Raw genomic sequence first — 27,682 nt, 5'->3', positions numbered from 1 at the left:
GAAACGAAGTACAGGCAGTTCTGGTGATTTGTTTATTCTTCATAAACACCTGTTTCTACAGTACAACTCAGAGAATAAATAGAGGCACACGGCTATAATCTCCACCACAATCTGCTGTTGAGGAGACATTCAGTGTGAGGATAAGGGGCTGGGAGTGGAGTGGGCATGTCTGGGTTCTGGGATAACTGGAGGCCTCCGTGATGAACTACGCAGGGATCCTATCCATCCAGATCTGACCCCCAGGCCTGAAGGCCAAGCTCGTGGTGGAAGAGTTAACAGGAAACCAAATGTAAGGAGCCAAACTCTCTTTTGGTTCACTTCGGTCCTAGGATGGGTCCAATTCTCCCCAAGCTCCAAGGGGTTGAGGTGGGTCTGACCTACAGGTCCGCTGGGAAGGGGCTGTGTCAGCCCAACCCACCCCTAAGAATTCAGTCACTCCATGGTAGGGCCTTAAGTGGCCCAGAGATGTTTGTCCTCTGCCCCGGAGTAAGTAACAAATACACGTTATGAGATGACTCCTTGTATCAGTTTCTTGACTAGCCCCAAAAGGGATCCTGTCCTGTGTCTAAGGAAGGAGAGAGGCACAAATGGGGCAAAAATTAGCTGCTGGACCTCAGGTAAGGAAGACAGCTTGTACAGTCAGGGGAGAGGGAAATCGCACTCTTACCGTACCCTTCACAGGGGGACAAGCAGACACAAATACCAGCTTGGGGAGACAAAGTGGAAGGCCCGGAGCCATGAAGCCAACCAGCAGCCAATGAGGGGGTGACACACGGAAACGCTCTGGCTTTGACTTTCACAGGCCTGCGGAGCTGTCTAAGCCACCCCTGTGTTTCTCCCTGTTTCTCCAGGGTAGCACAAAGCACTAGCCCTAACCTGGGGCCAGGATCATCTGCCCCCAGTACAGGCAGAATGAAGAGATCCTGCCTCCGTTGGCAGGAAATCGAGTAGAAGCAGGTCTGCACTGGGCGACCCGAGGCGTTAGGGACAAAGAATACCAACCAGGGAGAGAGGCAGAGACGGCACTGGTGACCCTGCTGTGGGCCGGGGGGCCAGAATCCTCACGACTTTCGTCATTGAATCCCCACTGGGCAGGTGAGGGGGCATGTCTCCAGCCCTCTGCTCCATGGGCATTCTCCTCTCCTCTCCCATCTGGTTCATGGATTCGCCTCGAGGGCGCCATGGGGCCCGCACTTTGGCCCGTGCTTGGGAGCGGGTGCCCGACGTCCGTCAGGCGGTGAGACTTCTGGCCGACTTGGAGGCGCTCTGGGCCCGCTGCACGACTGCGGAGCACTTCTCACGCCGCAGCAGCTTGTTGTTCTCAAACAGCCCTTCATTGCGGGGTATTCCGTGAGAACCATCAGGGAAGGTCAGCAGGCCTTTGAGGGGGACAGAGGAAATACGGGACCGACAAGGGCGTGCGTGACTCAGAAAGCAGCTAGGTACCACGGGGCGGCAGGAAGGAAAACCTGCAGCTCTTACTCCTGAGAGCGGGAGCACTGGACGGGCAAGTTCGACAGACCGGCGTCAGGGCCCGGTCGCTAGGGATTGGTAGACATCCCCGAAAGCATCCAAGCTAACAAGGTGTACTCCCCCCTTGTATGCTCCCCCCGGTCGCCCGTCCTGCGGGGCTGTGACTTACCAAAACCGTCTACTCTGCCATTTTTAAATTCCCCTTCAAATGTCATGTTGTCATGTCGAATGAAGACTCCGACGCCATTAAACTTGCCCTGGGCGAACTCCCCCTCATACCTGCAGAAACATGAGATGGGAGAGGCAGGGTGGGTAGCGAGCTACGGAGGTTCACTGTGAAGCAGCTACCAGTGAGTGTTACTTATTAACAGCAAGGAGCTGAGCGCATTCTGCTTGTGTCAGAATCCCTGCCCCCACCCACCCCACTCCCAACCGGCAGAGGAGGGCCAGAGAGCATGTGTGATATGGGGCTCTAATCTCAAGGAGGTAACACAAGAGAATGGCAGTCGGGTGGAAGGTCACTTGGCTCCTTGCCATTTCAAATTTTAGATCTACTTATAAAGTAACTCATAAAAGAACTGCTTACTTCTTGCCTGTTTTCAGAGGGCCTGGGCCAAGCTCAGGTCTGACCAGCTATTTATCACTATCAAAGCTGAGAAAGGAATGACCCAGGACTTACCTTGAGCCATCGGAGAAGGTCAGTACCCCGAAGCCATTAAAGAGCCCATTCTCAAAATGACCCAGGTAGATGCCACCATCTGCAAACATCAGTTGACCAAAACCATGTCTGCGGCCTGAGCAAAGAGAACGACAGTTGTCAGGTTGGGATGGGGCAGCTTCAGGGACCCCCTCGCTGCCTAACATCCCTTGTCTTTCGTCACCCGACGCGCAAAGCAAAGAAGAGAAGCAGTGATGTCAGCTGGGCAGAGAACTACTACCCAGAGTCAGGCACCAGGAAAACCCGGCTCCTGGGACCTTCCCACCTGTCACAGGCATCAGCTGTGGAGCAGGTCTCTGTCGGTATGAATAAGAGAGCGCTGAAAAATAACACTAGCTACCAGAGCGCCCTCACTATGTGTCAGGCACTCTTCTGAGCCCTTTGTACTGATCATCCTATCTAATCCTCACGACGTTAAGAGGTAGGCACAGTACTATTATTATTCCCGTTTCACAGATGCAGAAAGCAAGGCTAGGAGAAGCTAAATCACTTACTCACGACCACTGTTGAGTGGCAGAGCAAGAATGAAAAACGCAGCAGGCATCCTGGCCGGAGAGCCCTCACCACTTACTTCCGTTGCCTCTCTGCGAGAAAACAGTGCCACATGGAACTGTGCAGCTAGGGAGCAAACCTACCAGGCTGCCTGGCAACACTGATTCGGGCTTTGTTCCGTCAGTAGGGCTGTGCTTACCCGTCGAACTGACCAGAAAACAGCAAGACGCGGGAGGAGCAATCATGTCTTTCTAACAGAGTATGAGGGAGTTCTTCCCGGGGATAGAGACCGCCTGGCAGAATGGCACCTCTAACTGGCCAGATTTGAGGGGACAGCAGGTGTTGGGGAGGCAGGAGAAAGGCAGGGGAGGTACCGAGCAAGGTCACATCCCATCTGCCCAGTTTCTCCTCTCAGGGCTCAAGAATTCATGAGCTGTAGGGATCTAACATGAAAAGAATGGGGTGAATGTCGAAATGGTCTAAACTTCTCTTCACTGGCACAACGGTAGGAAGTCAAGGCGCCTCGGGGCACTTTGTGGCTTGCTAGGATTGGCCCCACGAGGCTTTTAAGTGGTCAGACTGTGTTTCTCAGGCTCTGAAGAATTTCACCAATCCTGTGACTAGATATTTCCAAATGCAATGAGCTGTCACAGGAAATTCAAGGCAACGACTGTCATTTGCTCTTGAGTATCTATCTGTCCTAATTTCCAGATCTTCCTTAACTTTTTAAATTCATTGGAACCAAGTCATTGCAATGAATTCTGTACTTTCCAGTTTGTAGGCACTCAAAATAATTCATTTTACTCTGCCTGGTACATGAGTATTTATAAAAAACAATTCCCAAATAATAACACAAAAGGATAAAAAGATGTTAAGACACTTCATATTCCGAAGCAGAAAGATTTAACTCATTGCTGGAGATTGGGCAACCAATGGCATTTTCTAATTCCTTTATTTAATCCTAAAATCAAAGAAAAGGAAAGGCACTATTACTATTCAGATTAAATCCTGGAATCAGACATGAAGACTCATCCAGTTGAATTCTATAGCCTGATGTATTTGTCCTACAGCCAAATGATCCCCGGTCGGGGGGGGGGGGGTTCTCTCACCTTCCTTCCACTCGCCTCGATATTCTTCCCCACTGGAGTAGGTGAAGGAACCTTTAGTCAGGGTCATGGTGACAGCGTACGGAAGAAAAGGATAACGACTGCAGGAAACAGGGGAGAGAACCAGAGTCACAGGATGGCTGGAGGAAAGGCCTGCAAACCAATTTTGCTGATACAGTCTATCAACTAACCAGCCCAATAAGTATATTACCTTGGATACATTTAACAAACATACTCACTTCTCCAATTCCCCCACCCCCACCCTCATCATCACCACCTCTGCTCAAGCAGTCTCATCCTCCTACTGGTTTTAAAAGTTCTCAGCCTGGGGCGCCTGGGTGGCACAGTCGGTTAAGCGTCCGACTCTTGGTTTTAGCTCAGGTCGTGAGCTCAGGGTCTTGGGATCGCTCAGCACAGAGTCTGCTTGGGATTCTCTCTCTCCTTCTGCCCACCCCTCCAACTCATGCTGTTTCTATCTCTCTCAAATAAATAAGTAAAATCTTAAAAAAAAAAAGTTATCAGCTAGTTCCAATTTTCTATGACCTGGGATAGAAACTGAGGATTAATCTACAAATATTTGCTTGATAGCTACTATGTGTTTAGTTGATGTGTAAAATATAGTCTCTTCCTTCAATGAGTTTACAGTCTAGCTGGTAAGACTAATAATGGAAAGACAGAACAATATGAGAGATAATGTCATTAAGTGCCAAACTGGATGGCAGAGATGAACAGAGACAGGGCTGGGCACAACTGAAAACAAGTGGTCAAGAAAGCAAAAGGCAGTTACCCGTGGAGAAAACCTGGGGAATGAAAGCACAGAGAGCTATGTAAGCTGGATGTTCAGTGGGAAACTAATAAGCTGGGTTTTACTGCAGTGGAAGGTTTATTTAAGGAGTAATAGGAATTAAGTTTGTCTAGGTACTCAGCGGAAATCTGAAATCTGAAAAAAAACCTCTCAGATTTAAATCCAAATTCCGTCACTTCATAAACGGAGAAAGAGAAGTGAAGAGCTAGTCTGTGGCCGGGCTGGACTAGTGTCCCGGCCTCCTCTGACTGCTGCTAGTTCTTTCTCTCTTGTATTGCACGCTCTGCTTTTTGGGTCCAGCTACTCTAAGGAGACCTTGGAAAGCTAGGCAGAAGAGTTTACAGCTAATAAGGAGGGGGAAAGACGAAGGCTCTGGGGGCTTATGAACAGGCACATAATATGAAAGCAGTGCTTATGGGAAATGAACGTGGCAGCAGGAAACAGGATGCTTTGTAGCAGCAAAGCCCACAGCCAGAAAAGCTTGCAAGGCAGGAGATGTGATCATTCAGGAGACTGTGAAAACGAGCACAAATCGCTCTCCCTCTGCTCGTGCCCTTGTGATGACACGGCAGCACCTCCATTAACAGTCACTTTATTCCCCCACCCGCTGGGTCTGGGTGGGTAGAGGTTTGGAAAGTGCTCGTCCACACGGGGCTTGCCCTCTCACTGCACTTGGAACTGTCCTGCCCCCCTGTGGACAAGCCCGGGCGAGTTGGCTGGTGACGAGGGGTCAAGTGGAGCTGCTGTCCCAACTGCCCACAGATGCATGGGTGAGCTCAGGCATGACCAGCAGAGCTGCTCCTGAGCCCAGGTCCAAATTACTGAGCCACAGAATGACGGACTAAATACATGGTGGTTGTTTTAAGCCACTATGTTTTGAGGTGGTGTGTTATTACCCAGCAAAAGCTAACTGATTGACCCAGGTACAAGATCGTGAGGCCTGCACTGAGGGGATAACAGCGTAATGGGAGCAGAAGGAAGGAGTGGTGATGACAGAGATATTACAGAAAAACAAACATCCAGTAACATTTGGAGACTGGCTAGGTATGGCTTCATGTGTGCAGTAAAAGAATGCTTGTATTCAAAGATATCCTAGGGGCGCCTGGGTGGCTCAGTCGTTAAGCGTCTGCCTTCAGCTCAGGTCATGATCCCAGGGTCCTGGGATCGAGCCCCGCATCGGGCTCCCTGCTCAGTGGGAAGCCTGCTTCTCCCTCTCCCACTCCCCCTGCTTGTGTTCCCTCTCTCGCTGTGTCTCTCTCTGTCAAATAAATAAAATCTTAAAAAAAAAAAAAGATATCCTATAAGAAGGGGGTTAAGATACCTAAAATATCATTAAATATGAACAGAGACAAATAAGCATTTGACATATTTTTACAAGTGCAATCCCTACTTCTTATTTAATTTCTAGGTCTGTTTACTCACCTCTTCATCTTTTCCAGATCTAAGCAATACAACATTTTTGCAAGTGACTGTGACAACGCAGAGTCCTAGGCCCACACCCAGATCTACTGAATCAGATTCTGTAAGTTAGAGCCGGGGAATCTGCAGTTTTAACAAGCACATCGTTGGATTGCTACACACTTGAAAGCGTGGGGACTATTACTCCAATAAACAGATAAACTATGTGTGAAAGTTCTCTGATCTATAAATCACTATTGAAAGGTCCCCTGTTATTAATAATGAACCTAGAGGGGGGTGCCTGGGTGGCTCAGTGGGTTAAGCATCTGCCTTCAGCTCAGGTCATGATCCCAGGGTCCTGGGATCGAGCCCCGCATCAGGCTCCCTGCAGCAGGGAGCCTGCTTCTCCCCTCTCCCCCCTGCTCATCTGTTCACTCACTCTCTCTCTCCATCGTTATTTCTAAAAGATTTTTTATTTATTTGACAGAGAGAGACACAGCGAGAGAGGGGACACAAGCAGGGGGAGTGGGAGAGGGAGAAGCAGGCTTCCCGCTGAGCAGGGAACCTGACGCGGGGCTCGATCCCAGGACCCTGGAACCATGACCTGAGCTGAAGGCAGACGCTTAATGACTGAGTCACCCAGGCGCCCCAAATAACTAAAATCTTAAAAAAAAAATGAACCTAGAGGGGTGCCTAGGTGGCTCAGTCGGTTAAGCGTCTGCCTTTGACTCAGATCATGATCCCAGGGTCCTGGGATGGAACCCTGCATCTGGGCTCCCTGCTCATCCGGGAGTCTGCTTCTCCCTCTCCCTCTGCCCCTCCCTCTCCCTCTGCCCCTCCCCGCTCCCTTGTGCACTCTCTCTCTCTCTCAAATAAATAAATAAAATCTTAAAAAAAAAAATGAACCTCGAGTCTAACCCTCAAGCATCTGATTGAGTTCCAACAGGACAAGGGCACCTCTTCTTCAGAGCATGTGGGCCAGGCCTGGAGGACCAAACAGGAGTGGATTTTTAAATCCCTGCGGCCTGATGCCAACAGTCAGCTTTCTTCAAGTCCCAGAGAAGCCCAAATCACACACAATGTTAATGGTTGTATTGCTGTTTCCATTATGGAACAACAAGATGGGCTTACAAAGAGTAGGTTCCTCAGTACAAGAGGGATCTGGCACATTTGATACTAAAATGATGCTTTAAATGTTCAACTAAAACAAGATGTACATTAGTTTGTATTCTCCAAATTGTGATGGTAGATGGGGCTGGGTTATTTATACTCCAGGTCAGCCAACACAACACTCTGGAATCAACTGAGCTAACCCCAGAGAAGCTATTTGAAGTATCTTTACAACAGCAACTAACAGGAATTGACTCCTTACTGTGTGCTATAAGTGTTTTTTAAATACATAATCTAATTTCAGCTCACAACTTTATGAGGTGGGTAGTACTATCATTTCCACTTTATGGATGAGGGAACTGAGGAGTAGAGAGGGTAAGTAAGTTCACCAAGGAACCCTAGCTAACGTGCAAGTTAGAAGCAGAGACTTGGGGGTCGGCCTCTGGGGCCCATGCTCCTAAACCCCATCCTGTCTTCCTATCCCACATGCCTCCCAGTGTAATAGAGTGGCATGTGGGCCCAGGAGCGCCAATACCGGGGCTCCCACCCCAGTGCACTCTGTAACTTCGGGAAGGTTACTTAAATGCCTTTAAACCTTGGTCTCCTCCCCTGTAAAGTACAGAAAATAAACCTATTTCAGAGAATTGGCATGGATTAAATTAAAGAAGATACACTGGGGTGCCTGGATCACTCAGTCGGTTAAGTGTCTGCCTTGGCTCTGGTCATGATCTCAGGGTCCTGGGATCGAGCCCCACTTTAGGCTCCCTGCTCAGTGGAAGCCTGCTTCTCCCTCTCCCTTTGCTGCTCCCTCTGCTTGTTCTGTCAGTTAAATAAATAAAATCTTAAAAAATAAATTAAATAAGATACATGAAAGTACCTAGAACACCACCAGGCCCTGTTCCTTAAATATTATTCTTTTCCTCCTTCCAAAATAGACACCTCAACTCACACATTCACTTACTGTAATGGAAATTTCTCTAAAGTCTCAGTATAAAAATGCTACCAATATAATTAAAATAACATTTGGAAAAAAATTCAGCAATTTTGCCTGAGGTAAATTCTCAGGTGAGAAAAAGTAAACTACAATTGCCACCTGTCTGTTTTTTATGGCCATCCCATGGGATATTTTAATTTTGGCCTATGTCATGATGCTTTTGGATATAGATGCTGTAAGCCCAGAAATGGTCTGATGTGCAAACAGCTGGCCCTGAACAGAGCGGGGCTCAATCACATCTTCTGGGCCCCGGCCCTGTCTCAAAGCTCTCGTTTCCTCCCAGCTTTGAGGACAGATGAATCCTGAGAATCCCTGGCTCTCCCCCAAATAGGGAGCAGCATTCGTTTCTACCCCCATAATGAGGCCAGCTTGGGAAGCTCTTCCAGTGATGTCTGGGAGCCCCTCCCACAGCTCCACCAGGGATTTTCTCGCTGTTGCTACTCAGGAGCTCCACGCCCAGGCTCTCTCACATAGCAGAAGATGTCCCGCGGCAGGGATCATTTTCTTCTTGTCCTAAAGCCCCTGGAAAGCTCTGGGGCTGCGTTCTCTGATGGTGACGCTGTACCTGGTGTGCCATCTCTGCTCCACCAACGTTCCACAAGGTCAGCGTCCAAGTGCAGGCTCAAGCCTCTTGCTGTCAGCCCAGCATCAGTGTGCCTGGGGTAGAGGGCAGCATGACTCCACTGCAAATACAACATTAATGAGGGGAAGAGAAGCAGTTTGCCATTGAAACTGCAGAGGAAAACTCTTTCCAGTCCAGAGAAGCTTTGACAACTACAGGCCGTCTTCAGCTCTTTCCAGAACTAATGAAGTCGGCGCACTAAAAGTCAGCTTATGGAACAAATCTGAAATATTTCATTCCTTCAAAACAAGTCAGAATCTTAAAGGCCGTGTCTTATAATAAATCTTATCACTAAACAACCATTCCGAAACATAAATACAGAATCATGATGTATGCAGGGAGATGATAAGATAAGGGCATTTCCTTTTGATGTCTGGCAGCTGTAAACTTGTCTTCACTCCGAGGTCTGGAAGGAGTTACTGTGGTGCTTGTGAGGAGTCAGTCTGACTGCCCAGGGGCTCAGAGGCAGCAGACTCCAGCATCTGTTTACTTTTTCTCAAGGCTATGTGAAACTTCCACACAGTGGTATCCCACTTGTTTCAGAGGGACCAACAGAAGGTCCCTGAAAGAAAGGGAATGGCGTTTCTCCAGTGTGAAGACTATCTTTGGACAAAGTACTAGTCAGCCCCTCAAACTGTAAACGTAGCCACTCTTTTGGTATGCTGTTACTCTGAGGGAATAGATCCTAAAGTTTTTAAAGATGCCAATGAACCTGAAAAGATCATCCTCTAATTACCAAATGTGGCAGATTGTAATTTCCAAAGACATTTGCAGTCTTACCTCCTGTATTACGCGTTCTATAATTTGACCTTGCCATTGCCCCATCAAAAGGTGGAGTCTAACTCCTCTTCTTTGAATCGGGGCAGGCTTGTGATTGCTTCAACCGATAGAACACGATGGAAGAGATGGTGTGTTCTGAGGTCAGATCAGAAAAGGTGATGCATCTTCCCTCTTGCTCACTGGTACGCTTGCACTTGGAGACCTGAGCCACCACAGAAGAAGTCTTACTACAGTGGGGCTACCGTGCTGTGAGGAAGCTGAGCCACAAAGAGCCACATGTGTTGGTGCTCCAGTTGGCAATTCTCATCTTTGAATCAGCCTACCCCAGGCACCAGCTGTGAGCAAAGGAGCCTGCAGATGATTCTAGCTCCCAGCCACTGAGTCGGCATCCCATCTAAGGTAGCATGGAGCAGAGCGAGGTCATCCCCATGATGCCCTTTACAAATTCCTGATTCACAGAATCTGTGAGCATCACTCGGTTGTTTTAAGCAGCTAAGGTTGGGGTATAATGTTATACAGCTATAGTAACTGGAACATCATCTCTCCACCTAACCCTGCCACCTCCTCTCTCATGTGTTTTTCCAAAAGTACATTTCCATTCCTTTCTTTATCTAGGGAGACAGAGCAAACTCCTTTCAACAGTTGCTGGTCAACATGATGTCCATTCCCAAGAACACAATCGGAAGTGCTAACTAAAGGACACACGTGGACTCTATGGGTCTCAGGCCACGTTGAACACATTTGACTAGAAACTTCTACCTATGTCCAAATAACTGATACTGTCACCGCCTGGGACAGCGATTTTCATTTATGACTTCTATAATTAGCCATGCTAAGTAATTGTCAGCTGTGCAGCCACTGACCCAAAAAGAAATCATGGTCACTGAGACAAATCTAGTTTAATACAGGATAGCCGGCGCTGATGAAGACTGAAAACCCAACACTTTAAGAAGGATGCAAATCAGTATTTATATCAGTTACCCAAAAAATCTTAAAGAGAACACGTAGCCTAGGAATTTAGGCTTCAGCATACATATGGCATCTAGCCACAAAACCAAGAAGATTCAGGCTTTTAAACAGATACCCACCCCTTCTGCTCTTTTGATAGATGGGTTGCAAATGATCAATCCAAACATTTATCTAAAAGAAAATGACTTTTGTCCCTGAACCGAATATACTATTGGTCTGCGCAACAGACTACATCCCTGCCATCTTTATTTTCTCCTCACCCAGACATTTCCAAATAGAACTTGGAGACAGGAATGTTAACTTTTGTTTCCATTCCATTTGTCTTTTTTTAGAGTTTAGAAATCAAACTTGCTACAAAATATTTATGCATTCAAGATGTCTTCTGTTCAAATTCAGATTAACAACAACAACAACAAAAAAGCTAACATAAAGAGGAACAGATTTTCACTTTAAGAATATTGCTTTGAGGCAGCCAGCTTTCCCTACATATACCTTTACATTGTTCCTCCAAAGCCTCCCCAGAGTATGACCGTCTTGTCAAAGTTCTCTTAATTATAAAGAAAGCAGTCTTAGGCTTTTAGAATCCTAAAGAGAAGAAAAGGAAGACTTTGGTGAACAAAAATTAGGCTTGTAAGAAACCTAGAACAAAAAGTCACACATTCCTTTTAAAGTGTTTTAAATGAGCTTGAAATAACTGTTTTTCTTATAAGTCTACAAGTCTTTTTACTATGTCTTCCGTGAACTCGAAAAGTAAAAAAAAAAAAAAAGAAATGTTTTGTTACCAGATAAAGATCTTATTTAGGAAGACTGGTCTTATTTAGGAAGACTGTGGGACAGATTGAAGAAAGTGGGAAGAAAATCCTGACACCAGAAAGATTAAAAAAAAAAAAAAAAAAAAAAAGACTTGAGGGTGATGAGGACTGCCATCCTATTTCATGAAAAAGGAAATGCCTGGACCGAGTTCTAATAAAGCCGAGCTACTCCTGCGGATACCTAAGCAGTTTGGAGATGCCACCCAGCTGGCGTGCCACCTCCACTAACTGAGGTATCCCATTCCCCAAGCCTCGTTGTGTGGGACGTCTCTCCACCAGAGTGTGAGAAGCGGGCCCAGGCCAAACAAAGCCCTGGACCCAACTAACATTTCCTAGTCGATCTCCCACCCCGTTCTTGCATCCCAGCACCGATCTTTCCCTCTACCCGAGCTCCGCTCTACCGCCTGGGCCAGGTCTCTGCTCACACTGGTCTGCCATCCCCTCCGGACGCAGCCCCCACCCACCCGCTCGCCAAGCCGGGTACCGTGGGCTCTCCCTGGCCTCGGCCCCAGCGGTAGAGACCGGAGGCCCGGGTTCGGCACCCCACCGGCCCCGCCCTCTGGTCAGCGCGTCCTGGATGGAGTCACCATCCCCAGCCAGTCATCTCGGGATGGGCTCCTCAGTCCCTTCCTCACCAACCACACTCTCCTGGCCCCCTCCCTCCTGCGCTGCCGGCCAACCTGAGCTCCGCCTTTCGGGATGACAATCACGCCCAGACGCGGGGTTGCAGCGGCCGGGACGGCGCCTCCGCCGGGCTCGCCCCTGCCACCAGCCTCTCCCAACACCTCCACCAGCGCCTGCCCCACTTGACGCCGCCATCCCGGGCGGCCGCACTGGGCGCAATTCCCGCTGCCCATTGGCTGTAACCTAGGCAACCGGGAGCAACGCCACTTTCCATTGGCCCAGCGCGGACTCTGCGCCATCTTTGTGCGGGGCGGAGTGTCTCAAGAGCTCGGGTCAAACATCCGAGAGAGGGGTGGGGCTGAACCCACGGTCCTACCTCCGCCACCTGATGGAGAGAGACCTTAGGTCTCGTCTACCCAGAGACAGCCTAGCCTAAACGTCGACAAAAACAAAACAAAACCTGGGTCAGAAACAACAGTGACCACCAATTCAAGCGGCTCGGATCCTGCGCGGACCTTCAGAGATGTAAATGGCTCCTCCCTGGAGTTTGAGGACAGAACCCAAACCTGGCTTTTGAGTTTCAGCTTTGTGAATTGTAACATGCTGGACCAAGCAGCTGCGGTTTAATGTGTGTCAGCCCCGTGCCAGCACTGTGATACCAGGACACTTCTGCATTCACTCATTGTAAGGATTTGTGTTGTTGTCATTACTCAGATCTTTTGTGTTTAAAATACAGTGTCAAGATTGGAGCAGATTCTCCAAATATCGTGCACGCCAATCCTTTTATCCACATGTTTATTTACTGACCAATGTGAATGCAGCTAGAAAAGACGTGATCGCTGCCCTCATGGGACTTACTGCCTAGATGTGGAGAAGAAAAGATTCATGCCCATGGAAAAATTCAAGACTATATTTAATTATTAAAAGAAGGCAAGTGCATGAAGAGAGTAAACAAACTGCTTCTCTGATTTGGGCGTTTCCTCATCTGTGGAATAGAAAATGAAAATAATGATAATGATAAAGACTCCCCAGCACTTGTATGAGAATACAGTGTAAAATGCTCAGTACTGTGTCTGTGCATTGTAAGTGCTCCATAAACAGCAGTTTACATGGTTTTAAAAGACTTGGATTCTGTGTTCAAATCCCATGTCTGCCACCAAGTGTGTGTGACTTCAAGCAAGTTATTAAGTTCTCCAGCCTATAAAATGAGATTGGACTAGCAGACCTGTAAGATTCAACCAGCTCTAACACTCAATGGTTAAGCATGCTAAACTATGTGGTAGTGACTATAAATATAAATACAGTTGTTGAGAGAATGGCATGTCAAGAAAACAGATCTTATTAGATTAGAGAAAGTATATTAGAAAATTTGATGAAATAAGGTTAAATAGATTGTGGTTAAGTTATGGAGAAACCTGAAAAATTAGGGGGAAGATATGGTTTGCAAAATGTAGTGTTTGAATGGGCAAATTCATAGACACAGAAAGTTGAAGTTACCAGGAGCTAGAGAAAGAGGAACTTATTGTTTAATGGATACAGAGTTTTTGTTGGGATGATTAAAATGTTTTGGGTATAGGCAGTGGTGATGGTTATGCAACATTGTGAATGTATTTAATGTTACTGACCTGTACACTTGGGAATGGTTAAAATGATAAATATGCATATTTTACTGCAATAAAAAATGTAGTTTCTTAATCAGAGCAGTGACACCAGGAAACCAGTGTTTTAAGAAAATTAATCTGGTAGTGATGCTCAGAGATAACCAGAGAGATTGGAAGCAGAGAAACAAACTCACAAGCTATTTTAATAATGTAGCTAAGATATATTGAGAGTCTCAAAAGTAAATGGCATCAGTAAAAATGGAAAGAAAGGGGGTACATGCTGATTGTGGAAAGATGTTGGGGTTCAGAGGCAATGGCCAAGAAAGAATTTCTGAGATATATTCAGTGCAAAAAGGTGGTTTTATTAAAGCACGGGGACAGAGCACAGGGACAGGACCTATGGGCAGAAAGAGCTGCACCGGGGTCATGAGGAGTGGCTGGTTATATACTTTCAAGTTGGGAGGGGGTTAGGGATAGCGTAAGTCTCTAAGGAATTATGGAAGCAAGGTTTCCAAGACTTTGAGGGGGTTAGCTATTGTTAGGAAAAGGTCATTTATTACTGTCTAATAAAATCTTAGCCATGAGACCCTTCAGATGTATATTGGTAGGTCATATGCTTGGGGGATGATTGCCAACTGATATCTTGGGGGTAGATATAAAGGAAGTTTCTAAAGGAATGTTTATATGTTAAAGTAGACTTATAGGATGGCGGGGGGTGGGGGGCGTTGTTGGGATAATGTTAAGCTAAGCCTTTTTCCCTTAGCAAAATATTAACGTCAGGACAGCTGAGTTCCTAGAGGAATGTCACTCTGCCTGTTTTAAGGACTTGTCAGTGGGCTGTAAGTAGTAAGGAAATTTAATTTTTCTTTTGCCTTTGCTTCCCACATCACATATGAAACACATCTCATAGAGATATTTAATAAGAGGCAATATAGTGTTAAAAGCATTGAGCTGGTCTCCCTGGATTTGGATCCAGCTCTGCCACTTACCAGCTGCATGACCATACGCAAGTTACTTTACTCAGTTTCCAACATCATAAGAGCTGTAATGCCATTTACATGTAATCCAGTTATATCCATGTACTTTACATGAAACAATGTCTGGCACGTGCTTAGTTATTTGGTGAGTGCTAGCTCTTCATAGGTAATAGGGAATGTATTGACACTTTTTTTTCAGTAGAAGGAAAATCAAGTTCTAAGGGGTAGAATCAAAAATAAATTTTGAGGATTTTGCACAGAGTTCTCAAGGGAGAACTCTAAATCTTGCAGCTTTCCTTGACAAAAATTTGAAGCTTACGGGCTAAATGAGACAAATAATTCCAAGAGATCATCTCAGTGGATGTGATCCCTGGGATGCAAGAGACAAGTATTACTGAATTATTCGATGTCTGGATAAGAAAGGGAAATACATGTCTTCTAACTGAAAGAGGAAACTGTATGGATCTTTGCCTAAAATGGTTTATGTGGCAAAAAATGTTTAAGACATTCTCACACATACAATTAAACAATAGTTGTTTCTTTCTTTTTTTTTTTTAAAGATTTTATTTATTTATTTGACAGAGACACAGTGAGAGAGGGAACACAAGCAGGGGGAGTGGGAGAGGGTGAAGCAGGCTTCCTGCTGAGCAGGGAGCCCGATGCGGGGCTCGATCCCAGGACCCTGGGATCATGACCTGAGCTGAGTCGAAGGCAGACGCTTAATGACTGAGCCACCCAGGTGCCCCCAACAATAGTTGTTTCAATTCAATTCAGTTCAGTTCAGTTCAGTATTTCTAGTACTTCTAGTACTGTGACAATAATTTGATTCAAGAAAGAATGACTATGAAATATTGGTTACAATATGGCTGATTATCTCTTGTGAAAACCCATGGCTCTAATCTTGGTGATTTTAAGCACAAAAACAAAAACAACATCAACGATAAAAAAAGGTGGTACCATTTGTTGAGTGTACTAACCATTGTGCTGTTTTACATACATTATCTTGATTCTTATTTAATTAAGGGAGGGATAATTGTTTATGTACCAAGCACTATGTCAGTGTTCCACAGACATTATCTTAATTCTTATTTAATTGAGGAAGGGATAATAATTCCCATTTTACAGGTGAGAAAACAGAAGCTTAAGTGTAGAGATGGGGTTCAAACTCAAATGATTCTGATTCCCTCTTTTTTCCCTTTTCCCCCCAGTAATCTAATTACATTCTGCCTTTAAGACTCAGCTCATAGCACATGCCCCCTTTAAGGCCTTTGCTGACTTTCTAGCCTACCCCCAAATTGCTGAAATTCTGAGTTTTCAGTTTTCATTGTTGGCTCCTTTTCTCCTGCCGCCTCAGAGAGCTATATATGTCTTCCTCTTGAGGGCAAGGATAGTTCTTCCTTCTCTTTTCCACTAATAAAAAATATACAGAGTCCCTATCATGTCTAGACACCAAGGTTTTACAGTGGTGAATAAAACAGTCCTGTACTCTTACCTCATGGAACTTTCTAGTCTTATAAGACCATATCTTTTTTAAAGATTTTATTTATTTATTTGACAGAGACACAGTGAGGGCAGGAACACAAGCAGGGGGAGTGAGAGAGGGAGAAGCAGGCTTCCTGCTGAGCAAGGAACCCGATGTGGGGCTCGATCCCAGGACCCTGAGATCATGACCTGAGCCAAAGGCAGACACTTAATGACTGAGCCACCCAGGTGCCCCACATAAGACCATATCTTTCTTCAATTAACAAAGAAGCATAGAGCATCCAGGCCAGACTCTGTAAATTGCACTGGGCCTGTGATTTTTTAAAAACCTTTTTATTTAGGTAGATAGGGATTTTTGTTTCTTTGCTTCATTTTTGTCTCTCTAGCACTTAGAACATAGTAGGTGCTCAATAAATATTTTATGAATGAGTGCATGATTGAATGAATGTAGATACAAAGATTAGATTTCTCCAGTTTCATAGCTGGTTGGTTCATAATAGGCACTCAACAAATGACTGACTGATTAGGTAGGCTACTTTACTGAAAGCTCCCACAGACAGGTCAGCAATTGGAAGCTACGGGAGGGGCTAGGCTGGTAAGAGCAGGGGGCGTGTCTGACCCGGGTTTGGCTCTTGGAACATGCGCAGTCTTCACAGACGGTGACGGGCGAAAAATGCGGAGAGCGCGATTACGTAGACGCTGGTTCTGATTGGTTATCGTTCGCGCGCGAGGGGTCGTGCCGACTCGTCGCCAAGTAAACAGGCTCGGTAGGGGCGGGGCCAGCGAGGCGCCGCGACCTGGTTGGCCAGTCGGGGGTTGGGAGTTTCGCGGATTGGTCCCGGGCCGGAGCTCAGCTGTGGAGCGTACCGGGACCCGGAGCCGGCGGCCTGAGGGATGGACGAAACGAGCCCACTGGTGTCCCCCGAACGGGCCCAACCCCCGGACTACACCTTCCCGTCCGGCTCGGGCGCTCACTTTCCGCAGGTGCCGGGGGGCGCGGTCCGAGTGGCGGCGGCGGCTGGCCCGGCCCCCTCTCCGCCGGGCTCGCCAGGCCACGACCGGGAGCGGCAGCCACTGCTAGATCGGGCTCGGGGCGCGGCGGCCCAAGGCCAGACCCAAACCGTGGCGGCGCAGGCCCAAGCCCTGGCCGCCCAGGCGGCGGCGGCGGCGCACGCCGCGCAGGCCCACCGCGAGCGGAACGAGTTCCCGGAGGACCCCGAGTTCGAGGCGGTGGTGCGGCAGGCCGAGGTGGCCATCGAGCGCTGCATCTTCCCCGAGCGCATCTACCAGGGCTCCAGCGGAAGCTACTTCGTCAAGGACCCTCAGGGGGTGAGAGCGGGGTGGGGGCCGCCGCCGCCTTTGGGGAGGGTGGGCCTGTCCGGGGGAGTTAGCAGCTTCGCACAGCCAGAGGGAGAAGGGGGGTTGAAAGGCTGCAAAAGGGAGAAACTTCACAGTGCAGAGCCCCTTGGCAAGATTTTGGAATGCCCCTGAGGACTGGAGATGGAGAAGCTCTGCGGACTGAAGAAATAAATCAGAACCTATTTGGTGGGGGAGGAGTGAGCGGAGAATGAAAAGAGGAAATTGACCAGATACAGGCAAGGGGCCCGGCGGTGTGGTGGGGCAATCGGCCTGTCGACGGAGACGCGCGGGGAGATGCTACTCTCTAGTAGATTCCTTAGCTTTAAACTACGGAGACTGCTATTCGGCCATTGTCCTACAGATTTGAGCTTTGGGCCCATTTCCTCTTTTTGGACCGAACCAGCGTTGTCGCTGTTCACTGAGGAGGACGGGTGATCCATCAAGGGCTCTGAGGGTTCAGTTCCAGCCTTCTGTGTTGTGGGGATGTCTACCACCGTCCCAGGTCTCTTGCTGGCAGACGTCAGTGATGGAGTGGGTGGACTTAAACCAGTTTCATCTGTCCTGGTTATTGCTCACTTCTGGGAGATTGTTCAAATTCTTTTTTATGGTTCTTCAGTAAAGAAAGCGGAGTTTTAGAAACACAGGACTGCCTGCTACCTTTTACTTTCATTTCTCTCCTAGGACTATCAGCGGTTTGCTTTTTAGCTCAGGCAAAGTGTTTGCTGACCTTTATTTTTTGTCCCTTGCATATGTATAAAGGGGGATGGGGATGAGATGGGTTGGGATGGGACATGGGGTGACCAGGGCAGCTGAGAGGTGACTTTATTCTTTTGATAGCTGCAGAAGAATTTAAGGCATTTATATCAAACCAGAGGTATCATTGGAATATCAGTGGGTCAAAACATACTAACTTTTCCCTGTCAGAGTTCTCAGATGGGCCAGAATGGTTTATTGGAAAAATATACTATTGTTACACTTATTAAAATAATGGTTGTCAAATCTCCTGCAAATTTTTGCTGCGTCTCTCCTGGGTGAACTCTAGATGGGTGGTATTTTGTTCTTAGAGGAGTGCCGAGTGGCCAGGATCGACTCTGACTTGTAGCCCTTGGTTAGGTTCATTGAATGATCTGGTCATTCTCCCAGATGTTGTTGTCCCTGAATTATCAAGAACCAGAAAGCAATTCTGCCATCAGTGCAATTAACATAAACTGAGTTGGGGAAGTTGGGGAAAACTTTGAGAATAATAGGTCTTTCCAAGTCCCTCAAGTAAGGGAGCACCGAGTTAAATTGAAAGCTCAAAGGGGAACCGTTACTTCTAGAATATAAGAACAGTGGGTGTCCTGAGGTCTAAATGTTATTAGCAAGATACTTTCATTTTTTATGTAAGTGGTTTTTATTTTTTATTTTATTTTACTTTTTTTTTTTTAGCTTGTTGGCTGATGTAAGAAGGGACTAATTATCTTTGATAGGTATAGGAACAGGAGGAAGGTTTTTATTTTTCTTTCATGACACTTTACAGCTTTGTTGGAAGTGTGTCAGGTCAGCTGAGAAGTGATCTGGTGCTCTGACAGGTGGGAGTAATAAGATCTTTCACTTCTACCTGGCAGGTAAATTTACTACCACCTCTGTGCATAGGCTACAGAGAATGACAGACTGTGGGTATGTTCCTTGGTGATTTGCAGGATCCCAGGGTCTAAATCCTGGCCACTGTCCTTTCTTTGAGAGGAAGTCAAAACACATATGCCCTGACAAAACTTATTAATATAACCATCTTGCTCCCACTGAGGAAAATGTGGTTCAGAGCAGAGGACCGCTTCCTAAATGCTGTGGTGGGTTACAATGAACCACAGGCTCACTGTAGTTGGTCGTGTCATCTTTGGCCCTGCTCCAAATGTGTTTATTTTATTTAACAAATACGTAGATAGCACTTACTATATGCTAGGTACTGTTTTAAGTGCTTCACGAATAATAATTCACTTAGCACTTATAACACCCTTGGAAGTAGGTACTATTATTATCCCCACAGATGATGACATCAAGGCACACAGTATAACTAATTTGCTTAGGGTCTTAAAAGCTAGTAAGTAGGAGGCAGGATTCAGACCCAGGCCAACCGGCTCCAGAATTCATGCTCCTAAAAACTATGCAGTGCTGCGTCAAAGTTAGTCATCTGAATTTCTGCCTCCTCTTTTCATCTACCATATTGGTTAGGATTACATTTGGCTATGTGTGGCAGAAAATTTAAAATAATAATGACTTGAATAAAAATACATTAACTCTCATAGAAGAAATCTCTAGGCTGCCCAGGGCTGGCATGGCAATATGAACAATGTGCATCCTTCCATCCAGCTGATGAGCCATCCCTAGCATGTGGCTTCCACTTCATGATCCAAGATGGCTACTCAGACTGCAGACATCTTGTCTGTTTTTCAACCAGTTGGAAGAAGGAAAGGAGAGGGAGAGTATGCCCTCTTCCTTTAAGATATTTCATAGAAGTTGCACCAGACTCTTTATATTCCGTTGTTCAGAACTTAACTGCAGTAGTGGTTGGGGACTGTAGTCTTTATTTTGCCCCACACGCGGAGTCCCGTGTCCAAGGAAGAAGAGGGAACAGAGATTGGGGGAACCAGCAGTTTCTGCCAGAGCTGCTTTTGGAGCTAGAGAGGCTAGAAGGTTCTTGAAGATAATAGTCCTGATTTCATTTCCCAATTTAGGATGGTTTCTCCCTCAGGGCAAGCAAGTGGAGACCTAGAGAACAGTAAGATGGAAAATGCTAGATTAGAAGGCATGGTAGAGAGTGCTCATATTACCCTCCTCACTTGCATTCTTCTGCTTTCTGGTCTTATGCTCAGTCACCTATGAAAATATTTTTTGAGCATTTTCTGTTTTGTGAGGCTAGTAATATTATATGTTCATATTGCCAAGAATCATAGAATAGCATGTGATTCATTAGTTTATTAAGAAGATTAAATGCGATATCACACATGAAAGCCTTTGGCATAGTTCCTGGTACGTAGCAGGAGCTCCAAGTGTTCTGCTTTTTGTTAAGTTAATGCCCACTGACCTCTGGATTAGGGTTTCTTGGACACATGGCATTGAATAAAGCAAAAGTAGTATAATTTTGAGATGATGATTTTATGACCACTGAGAATAGTAATTTATTAGATAATGTTAATTGGTGTTTGCTTCAAAATTTTATGAATACCTCTCACATGTTCTAGGAACTAGGCCTTATATCGTAATTTGCAGTCTTTTAAAAATACTTACCCATCAGGAGCTTGTCATGAAAATGGTACAGATTTTTTTTTTCATTTTTCAAATATAAAATTATGTTATAGTCCTGAGTGTGCTTCTTCCAACTACCTGTGCCCTCCCAAGAAATTCTGATGTCCTTATACGTGGTTGAGAGCAACACTGATAGCCCAACAAAGAATAAAGGTCTCAAACAGAATAATTTTTTAAATTCTTATTTATTTATTTGAGAGCGGGAGTGAGAGAGCGTGTGCAAGCACAGAGGGAGAGGGAGAAGCAGACTCCCCACTGAGCAGAGAGCTGGACTTGGGGCTCGATACCAGGACCCTGAGATCACGACCTGAGCCGAAGGCAGTTGCTTAATGGACTGAGCCACCCAGGCACCCCCAGAATAACTTTTTTTTTTTTTCTAAAATGTTAAGAGGTAGTCAAGTTTGTATGTCATATTTAGATGTAGTTCTTGAGGTTTTTAAGCATCATTACCGTCTATTGTAGGGACCTATCCCAGGCCACCAGTTGTAACGGATGAGACAGGTTGGGTCAATGGCAGTGGATAGGAAAATAAATACAGTCTAAATCTCTTCTGTTGGCATTCTGTTTGGATCCCATCTTCTTTCAGGGTCTCATATATTTGGAGTAGCCCATCCCTCTCTTTTCTGAGAGTTAACATGTAAAGAAGGCTTCTCTGCCTAAATAGGAGTGCTGTTTCTATCCGACTCCTAACACAGGATACAGCAGTTGTCTGAGGCTGAAGGACCTGTAGGAATCCTTTTAGGAGTGCCCAGGTCAAAATTATTTTTATAACAATTTTAAGACTATTTGCCATTTTCATTCCCACTTCCTTGTGTGTGCACAGTGGAGATTCCCAGGGGCTACATGATATGTGATATCGAAACAGATTGAATATTAAGGAAGATGTGAAAATACAGTTGCCTTTTATTAAGCCAGACACTAGAGAGATTGCAAAAATGTGAAACAGTGCCTGCCTTTTCACTAAAAATTGTTTTTGAAAATAGTTATTTTTCACAAAAACATAGCACCCATATTAACATGTAATAGGTTTATTTTTATTAAATGAATTAACAGTCTTAACATTTCAGTTTTAATTTGTAATACAGCAAATGTAGGTTTTACCCACATAAACAAAAGTTTTGGGGGTCTTTAATAATTAAGAGTTTAAAGGGATCTTCAGACCAAAATGTTGGAGAATCATCAGCTTCACGTTTACCAAATTAAAAAAAAAAACCCGACTTTTATAAGAAGTTATTTCTGTGTATTTCACTGTACAATATGAGTGATGTGCTTGAACTACCTTAAATTTTAGTGTCACATGATACCTCCTCCTTGGGGCTGCTGGATAGATAGAGAAAACCCTTTGCGTTCCAGGTCCCAGTATTTGGTTCGGGTTCTGACACCAGCCAGTGAGTGGCCTCCTGATTCCTGTGCAGTTCTCTTTGGATCCCCAGTTCCATTGCTGCTGCTGCTTAAGCTCCCTGTACCTCAGCCCTTTCATTAAAGGAGGGTTAGTCAGTGGGTGGTAAGGAAAGGCATTTGAAAAATATTGGCGGGGCACCTGGGTGGCTCAGTCGTTAAGCGTCTGCCTTTGGCTGAGGTCATGGTCCCAGGGTCCTGGGATCGAGCCCCGCATCAGGCTCCCTGCTCCGCGGGAAGCCTGCTTCTCCCTCTCCCACTCCCCCTGTTTGTGTTCCCTCTCTCGCTGTGTCTCTCTCTGTCAGATAAATAAAATCTTTAAAAAAAAAAAAAATGGCATCAAACTGAAGCTTACTCCTAATTAAATGTAAGAAAGGAATGGAAAGTATAGTAAAGAAGAGAGAGGAGAATGAGAAAAATTAGGCAGTAGACATTTTCTTTCTCAACCAAACAGTGGTGGGTGCCTTTCTGATTTGAGTAGTTCTTGAGTATTCTTGAGTATTCAGGAATACAGCTGAAAATGTGAAGTTCACGTCAGCTTTGGAAATTAGGCCTGAGGCTGTGTCATGTATCATCCAGCAAACCTGCGGCACTCACACACTGTCTTACACAAATGAAGGACTGAGCACATGTTAGCAGAACTGAATTGAACTGAGGCCATGCTTAGTCCTGAAGGGCACTTGTCTCCCTTCCTGCCTGATATCTTTCTGTTCATCCATCCTTCTCACCCTACTGTCCCTCCATTTGTCCAGTCCAAACGTTATTATTTAATGAACCTTGTGTGATACTGAGGTAGTGATGGTCACTAATGCTTTCACAGTCCTCAAGATGCTTTCCGATTCTCCTGTCGGAAGGAAATGGAGAAGTTTGAGAGGTGAGTCTGTAAATGGGGCTTTGGCTGCGGTCTTGGCCTTCAGTTTCTGCTTTCTTTAATGAAGGTATTTAGGCCTCAGTCCTGGTATTTTTCAGCCCCGCTAAGAAGATTGTCTTGGTCTTCCTTCTGCTGGGAAGCAGCCTGCCGAACTCCACATTGTACCTCAGTTGAACTGACTGTTAAGTTGTGGGGGATGTGCCTCAAGCTGTCCTGTGGTTTTACTGTCTAGTTCCAGAGAGTTACCATGGACTCATCGGTCATTCTCTGAGTGATAGGAGTCCCTTGTTACTGCTGCTGTGTGGTTTGGAGCCCAGGGTTCCGGGGGTACGGAGCCAGGAATATTGCTAACTTAGGCCTTTTGCTAGCCATTTTGGATAAAAAGGTAAATCTGAAGACCTAGGATATGAATTTATGCATTTGACTTTCCCCGGTGAATCAGTAAGGTTGTTTGTGTTTAAGAATAAATTGATTCCTTTGGAGGGAGGAAAGTTCTGTATTTTTCTTGTCCTCTCAAATTCTTGCAAGGCTTCTTGAAAGAACTAGCCTCAAGATGGACCAATTATTGTTGGAGACATGTATCTAGCCAGTTCCTAATATGAGTACATACTTAATGCAGGCAGATGGGCGTATGTTTTCTGCTGTGACCTGCCTGTCAGGAAGTGACACTCAGAGGAAAATGTCTTATGACCCAGACTAGCTTGAGTTGGCTGTGGGGTGAGAGAGAGGGAGAGTCATATGATACAAAGATGAATCACTTGGAGAGCATATTTACTTTTCTTCCTTTGAAAGTACCAGTTTGGGGACTAGAGGGAATGAGACAAATGTGAAATAACCATGGAGGGCTGCCTGGCCTGGGGAGGAAGACTCCAGAAGGGAGGCCCATTGTTTTGGGGTTGCAGCAGCATCCCATATTTCTAAGGACCTCTGAGGATTAAGTTCTCACCTGCAAGAGAAGATGGATTTTAATCTTTGTGGGCTCTCATGTCCTAATCTCTTGCCTAACAGAGTCACTTAAAAGAACCCTATTATAATCAGATGGCAGATTCTTTCTCACGCTGTGAGTTTTTCCTTCCATTACTTTCTTAGTTTGTCGTTCCTAAACTTTTTATTTTAAGGTTTTGTTAACACCCAGGGAGTGAGATAATAAGACTGATAGAGGAAATCAAGCACTGCTGGAGTTTTTTTAACCTCATACCATAATACCTTATTAATTTCCTTTCAGTTGGTACTTTTTTGAGCTTTTACCTAATTGATGCAGAACAACGGTTTGTATGAATTTACCTTGGAAGTTGGGGTTTGATGGTGTGACAATCTGTTTTACCATGTGTACTAGATGTGGCATCTTCTCTGGCCACAGCCCTTCCTGGCAGTGGGTCTCTTAGCTGCACACATGAGCTGTGTCTTCCACTTACAAGCTGGGGAGAAGCCAGTGTCTGTCTTTAGGGATTGTCTGCCTGTGCCTTCTCGTTTCTTTCTAGAGTCCTGCTGACCTGGTCTGTGACCCACTTTAATCAATTTGCCTTTAACATCCTATTTTTCTTTTCTCTGTGTAGAAGATCACTGCTGTCTTCAAACCCAAGAACGAAGAGCCATATGGGCACCTTAATCCTAAGTGGACCAAGTGGCTGCAGAAGCTATGCTGTCCCTGCTGCTTTGGCCGTGACTGCCTTGTCCTCAACCAGGGCTATCTCTCAGAGGCAGGGGCCAGTCTGGTGGACCAAAAACTGGAACTCAACATTGTACCCCGTACAAAGGTCAGTGACCTGTCTCCAGGGAGCCTTACTGCCTATCCAGAGTTTTCCTGGGCCTGCTACCTGTTAATGGAGCCATTAGGTCCAAGGAGGGCTATGTATGCCCTGAATCTAGGGCTCTCAGCCTTTTTGGGGGGAAGGTGGTAGATGTAGGCTCATGATTTGATCATCTGATGGAAGCTATCCTGAGAAGGATACACATAAAATTTTCGCATACAATTTCAGGAAATTCACTGACCCTCTGATGCACATTTATGGGTTTCCCGGGTCTTTCGATCCCAGGTAACTGCAAGCTGGTTAGAAACCTAGCTACTTTTGTAGCTCATTCTCTTAGATTTCCGAGCTATTCCATGATTTAGATATGTTCTAAAACGGACTAACTGATGTTAGCTAGTCACTCTGGCAAGGAGGAGTCTAGGATGGGCTGAGGGTTAGAGTAAAGGTCTGGCTTGAACCTGTACAGGGAACTGACATGGAATTCTCATCCATCTTTATGCTATGGGAAACTGGTACTTATCTGAACATAACAAAATCGGGTCCCAGATCCAGGCGAATCCACACTTAGAATGAATTTGCACACACCTTATATGTGTGATAGACTTAGCTTAGGGTCTGAGCCCTGCCACCCCTTCAGTATGCTGAAATACAGAATTGATTGCATACATTTTACTGATGCCAGGTGAAAAGCCCCTGTACTACAGGTGTCCAGGAAACTTTCCGAGGGTTGTGAGGGGAAGGAATGCCTGCTGGTCAGCATATGAACATTCAAGGACACATCATCACCCATTTAGTATGTGTGGCTACCTGAGGTTTAGTAACAACTTAAGGTGGAACTCTGATATGATGCCCTAAGGCTGCAGGGGCATCTTTGTAGCTATGGGCCTTAATCCTCTGAGAATCTGATGAAAGCTAGAGATGTCGTTCCCAGAAAAAATTCATATATTTACAATTGTTGTTTTGCATATAATTTCACGGGGATGGTTCATGGACCAGTTGGGAGTCCATTCATTGACCTTGTAAGGACCATGCCAGTAGACTAAAGACCCCTGCTTGAGGTTTTCTTTGCAGGTTTAGATAGTAGACTCTTTGGGCAAAGAGACTGATCAGCAGACAGGAGCTTCCCTTCAAACCTATTTTTTCTGTTTTCCCAGGGTGTTTTAGAAGAAATTGTGATTGTTGTGGTTGTTTAACTGTCTGCTCCTTTGCCGCCAAACTCCAAACAATCAGCCAACTGGTTTGTAAGTTTGTAGAAGTCAGGGACCGTTTCTTGAAATTTCCTCTTATTCTCAGCACCTAGCAAAGTACTGTGGGTTTTTTTGTTTGTTTTTGTTTTTGCTTTGAGAGAGAGTGTGCACATGAGCTGGAGGGCGGGGCGTGGGGGGAGCAGAGGGATAGGGAGAATCTTAAGCAGGCTCCATGCTCAGCGCAATCTCATGACCCTGAGATAGTGATCTGAGCCAAAATCAAGAGTCAGACACTTAACCGACTGAACCACCCAGGTGCCCCAAGCAAAGTACTGTTTTTATGGTAAGTATTCGGTAAGTGCCAGCTGAATCAGTGAGTGAATATCAAAACATGAGGGACAATCCTAGAGATCCCCCAACTCAGATCTATGGGGAGAGTGTCTGCTTACAGCTCCCACTGACATTGGATTCATTGCCTGGCCTTGTACAGCTCATTACTTCCCTTTATGCTTTAGTTCTGTCTGTACACAGAGTTAAATAGCACACTTTGAACATCTCGTATGATAATTAATGCTCCAAAGATCTCCTGCCTAACCTGAATTCCTCCTACTAGGCCCCTCCTAGACTCTAAACATTCTTTTAAATACTCCTTGCTCATCACTGTAATTCCCTTTCTTTACTAGGTAAATAGCAGTCTGCACCTGGCCCTGTGCATGTTCTGCCTGTGTTTCTGGAGAGTAGTGCCTAAGAATCAGGGCTTGAGTCCCAGTTCTGGCTCTGCAGCTCTTGATTGGGTGACCCTTGGCAAGTCACTTAAGACACCCCCACATGCTTTGCGTGCTCAGTTTCCTCACTATAAAAATAAGGATATAAGTAGTTCCTACTTTATGGGGCGGCTATTAAGATTACACAGGATAATCCATGTAAAACACAGAGCCCAGTGCCTTGGCACAATGTAAATACTCCATATGTCTTAGCCTGTGGTACTTTTATGACAATTCTAATCATAATAGAATGTCACCTGCCATGATCCTGTTCTTCCCCATCTCTGGTCTTCCTCTTTCCCTGTTAGATGTTTCCCTGTTTGATGTTTTGCATCAAAAAGTCAGCAACAACAAAATATTAGTCTTCCATGAGACTGAAATGAGATAGAACTTTGCAAGTTTAACCTACAGCTGCCGCAGAATAGTGAGAGGAGGTCTCTCCTCTCCCACCCTCCCCACCCTTGTGACAGGATTCTATCCAGTTAATGAGAGCATCTGTCACTATGGGAACAGGGCTCATGTTATGATGGAGCTTCAAATAGTAAGGCTCCAGTTCTCACTCGATAGCTTGTTTCTGCTCTCTGTTACTGTAAGGTTTCGGGTTATGATAGTTTCATTAGTCATAGAGAAAAAAGTGGGTTGTTACAGAGAGCAATCGAAAATAAATCTGAGGGGCGCCTGGGTGGCTGAGTCGTTAAGCGTCTACCTTCGGCTCAGGTCATGATCCCAGGGTCCTGGGATTGAGCCCCGCATCGGGCTCCCTGCTCTGCGGGAAGCCTGCTTCTCCCTCTCCCACTCCCCCGGCTTGTGTTCCCTCTCTCGCTGTGTCTCTCTCTGTCAAATAAATAAATAAAATCTTTAAAAAAAAAAAAAATCTGATTGGGGGGAAAGGGTGGTTTATTGCTTGAGAGAATGAGGGTTTTCACTGTGGAAACTGGCAAGGTATTCTTAGGAAAGCCTTTTTTCTCCTTAACTTCTGTGCTTGTGTTTCCTGGGCAGAGATTGCCAACCTACTGTACCTTGCACATCCATTGTAGATACTCCTGTTAACTTTGGATGGACAGATGAATGGCTAGGAGGGAGGGGATGATTTTTGTCCCTCTC

General features: G+C 45.7%; 3 protein-coding genes across 5 annotated transcripts in view; 2 read left to right on the top strand and 1 right to left on the bottom strand.

Moving 5' to 3' along the window:
• Positions 1-6,219, top strand: part of HOGA1 (4-hydroxy-2-oxoglutarate aldolase 1) — a 28,867-nt gene extending 22,648 nt beyond the window's left edge. Inside the window, exon 8 of the transcript XR_004923324.2 lies at positions 6,034-6,219. The gene's annotated coding sequence lies outside the window, so the exon portion shown is untranslated. The remainder of the gene's footprint in view (positions 1-6,033) is intronic.
• MORN4 (MORN repeat containing 4) lies at positions 19-12,122 on the bottom strand. 3 transcript variants are annotated; one of them, XM_036111578.2, is made up of 6 exons: positions 11,960-12,122; positions 8,662-8,779; positions 3,793-3,890; positions 2,153-2,267; positions 1,643-1,752; positions 19-1,379 (listed from the first exon to the last, which is right to left on the bottom strand). In XM_036111578.2, the coding sequence occupies exons 3-6, from the start codon at positions 3,857-3,859 to the stop codon at positions 1,231-1,233; spliced, it is 441 nt and encodes a 146-aa protein (XP_035967471.1). In that variant the 5' UTR covers positions 3,860-3,890; positions 8,662-8,779; positions 11,960-12,122; the 3' UTR covers positions 19-1,230. The 3 variants fall into 3 exon arrangements, with proteins under 3 accessions (XP_035967471.1, XP_035967469.1, XP_077933411.1); XM_036111576.2 differs by lacking the exon at positions 8,662-8,779; XM_078077285.1 differs by lacking the exons at positions 8,662-8,779; positions 11,960-12,122 and adding an exon at positions 10,960-11,045.
• Positions 12,123-16,771: 4,649 nt separating this feature from the next.
• Positions 16,772-27,682, top strand: part of PI4K2A (phosphatidylinositol 4-kinase type 2 alpha) — a 28,294-nt gene continuing 17,383 nt past the window's right edge. Inside the window, exons 1-2 of the mRNA XM_036111555.2 lie at positions 16,772-17,292; positions 24,433-24,633. Of these exons, the coding sequence (XP_035967448.1) occupies positions 16,858-17,292; positions 24,433-24,633 (636 nt within the window). The 5' untranslated portion in view covers positions 16,772-16,857. The remainder of the gene's footprint in view (positions 17,293-24,432; positions 24,634-27,682) is intronic.

The sequence above is a fragment of the Halichoerus grypus genome, chromosome 7 (assembly GCF_964656455.1).
Source record: "Halichoerus grypus chromosome 7, mHalGry1.hap1.1, whole genome shotgun sequence".
NCBI lineage: Eukaryota > Metazoa > Chordata > Mammalia > Carnivora > Phocidae > Halichoerus > Halichoerus grypus.
The sequence above is the reverse complement of the archived record's forward strand: the minus strand, read 5'-3'. Positions and strand labels throughout refer to the sequence as shown.

What these genes read in the sequence shown, in the direction of transcription:
- MORN4 (XM_036111578.2), bottom strand. Translation starts at nt 3,859, where the DNA reads ATGACCCTGACTAAAGGTTCCTTCACCTACTCCAGTGGGGAAGAATAT. An exon ending in ACCTTCTCCGATGGCTCAAG is followed by an intron (nt 1,753 to 2,152) that starts GTAAGTCCTGGG and finishes ATGTTTCTGCAG; the next exon opens with GTATGAGGGGGAGTTCGCCC. An exon ending in TGGCAGAGTAGACGGTTTTG is followed by an intron (nt 1,380 to 1,642) that starts GTAAGTCACAGC and finishes TCCCCCTCAAAG; the next exon opens with GCCTGCTGACCTTCCCTGAT.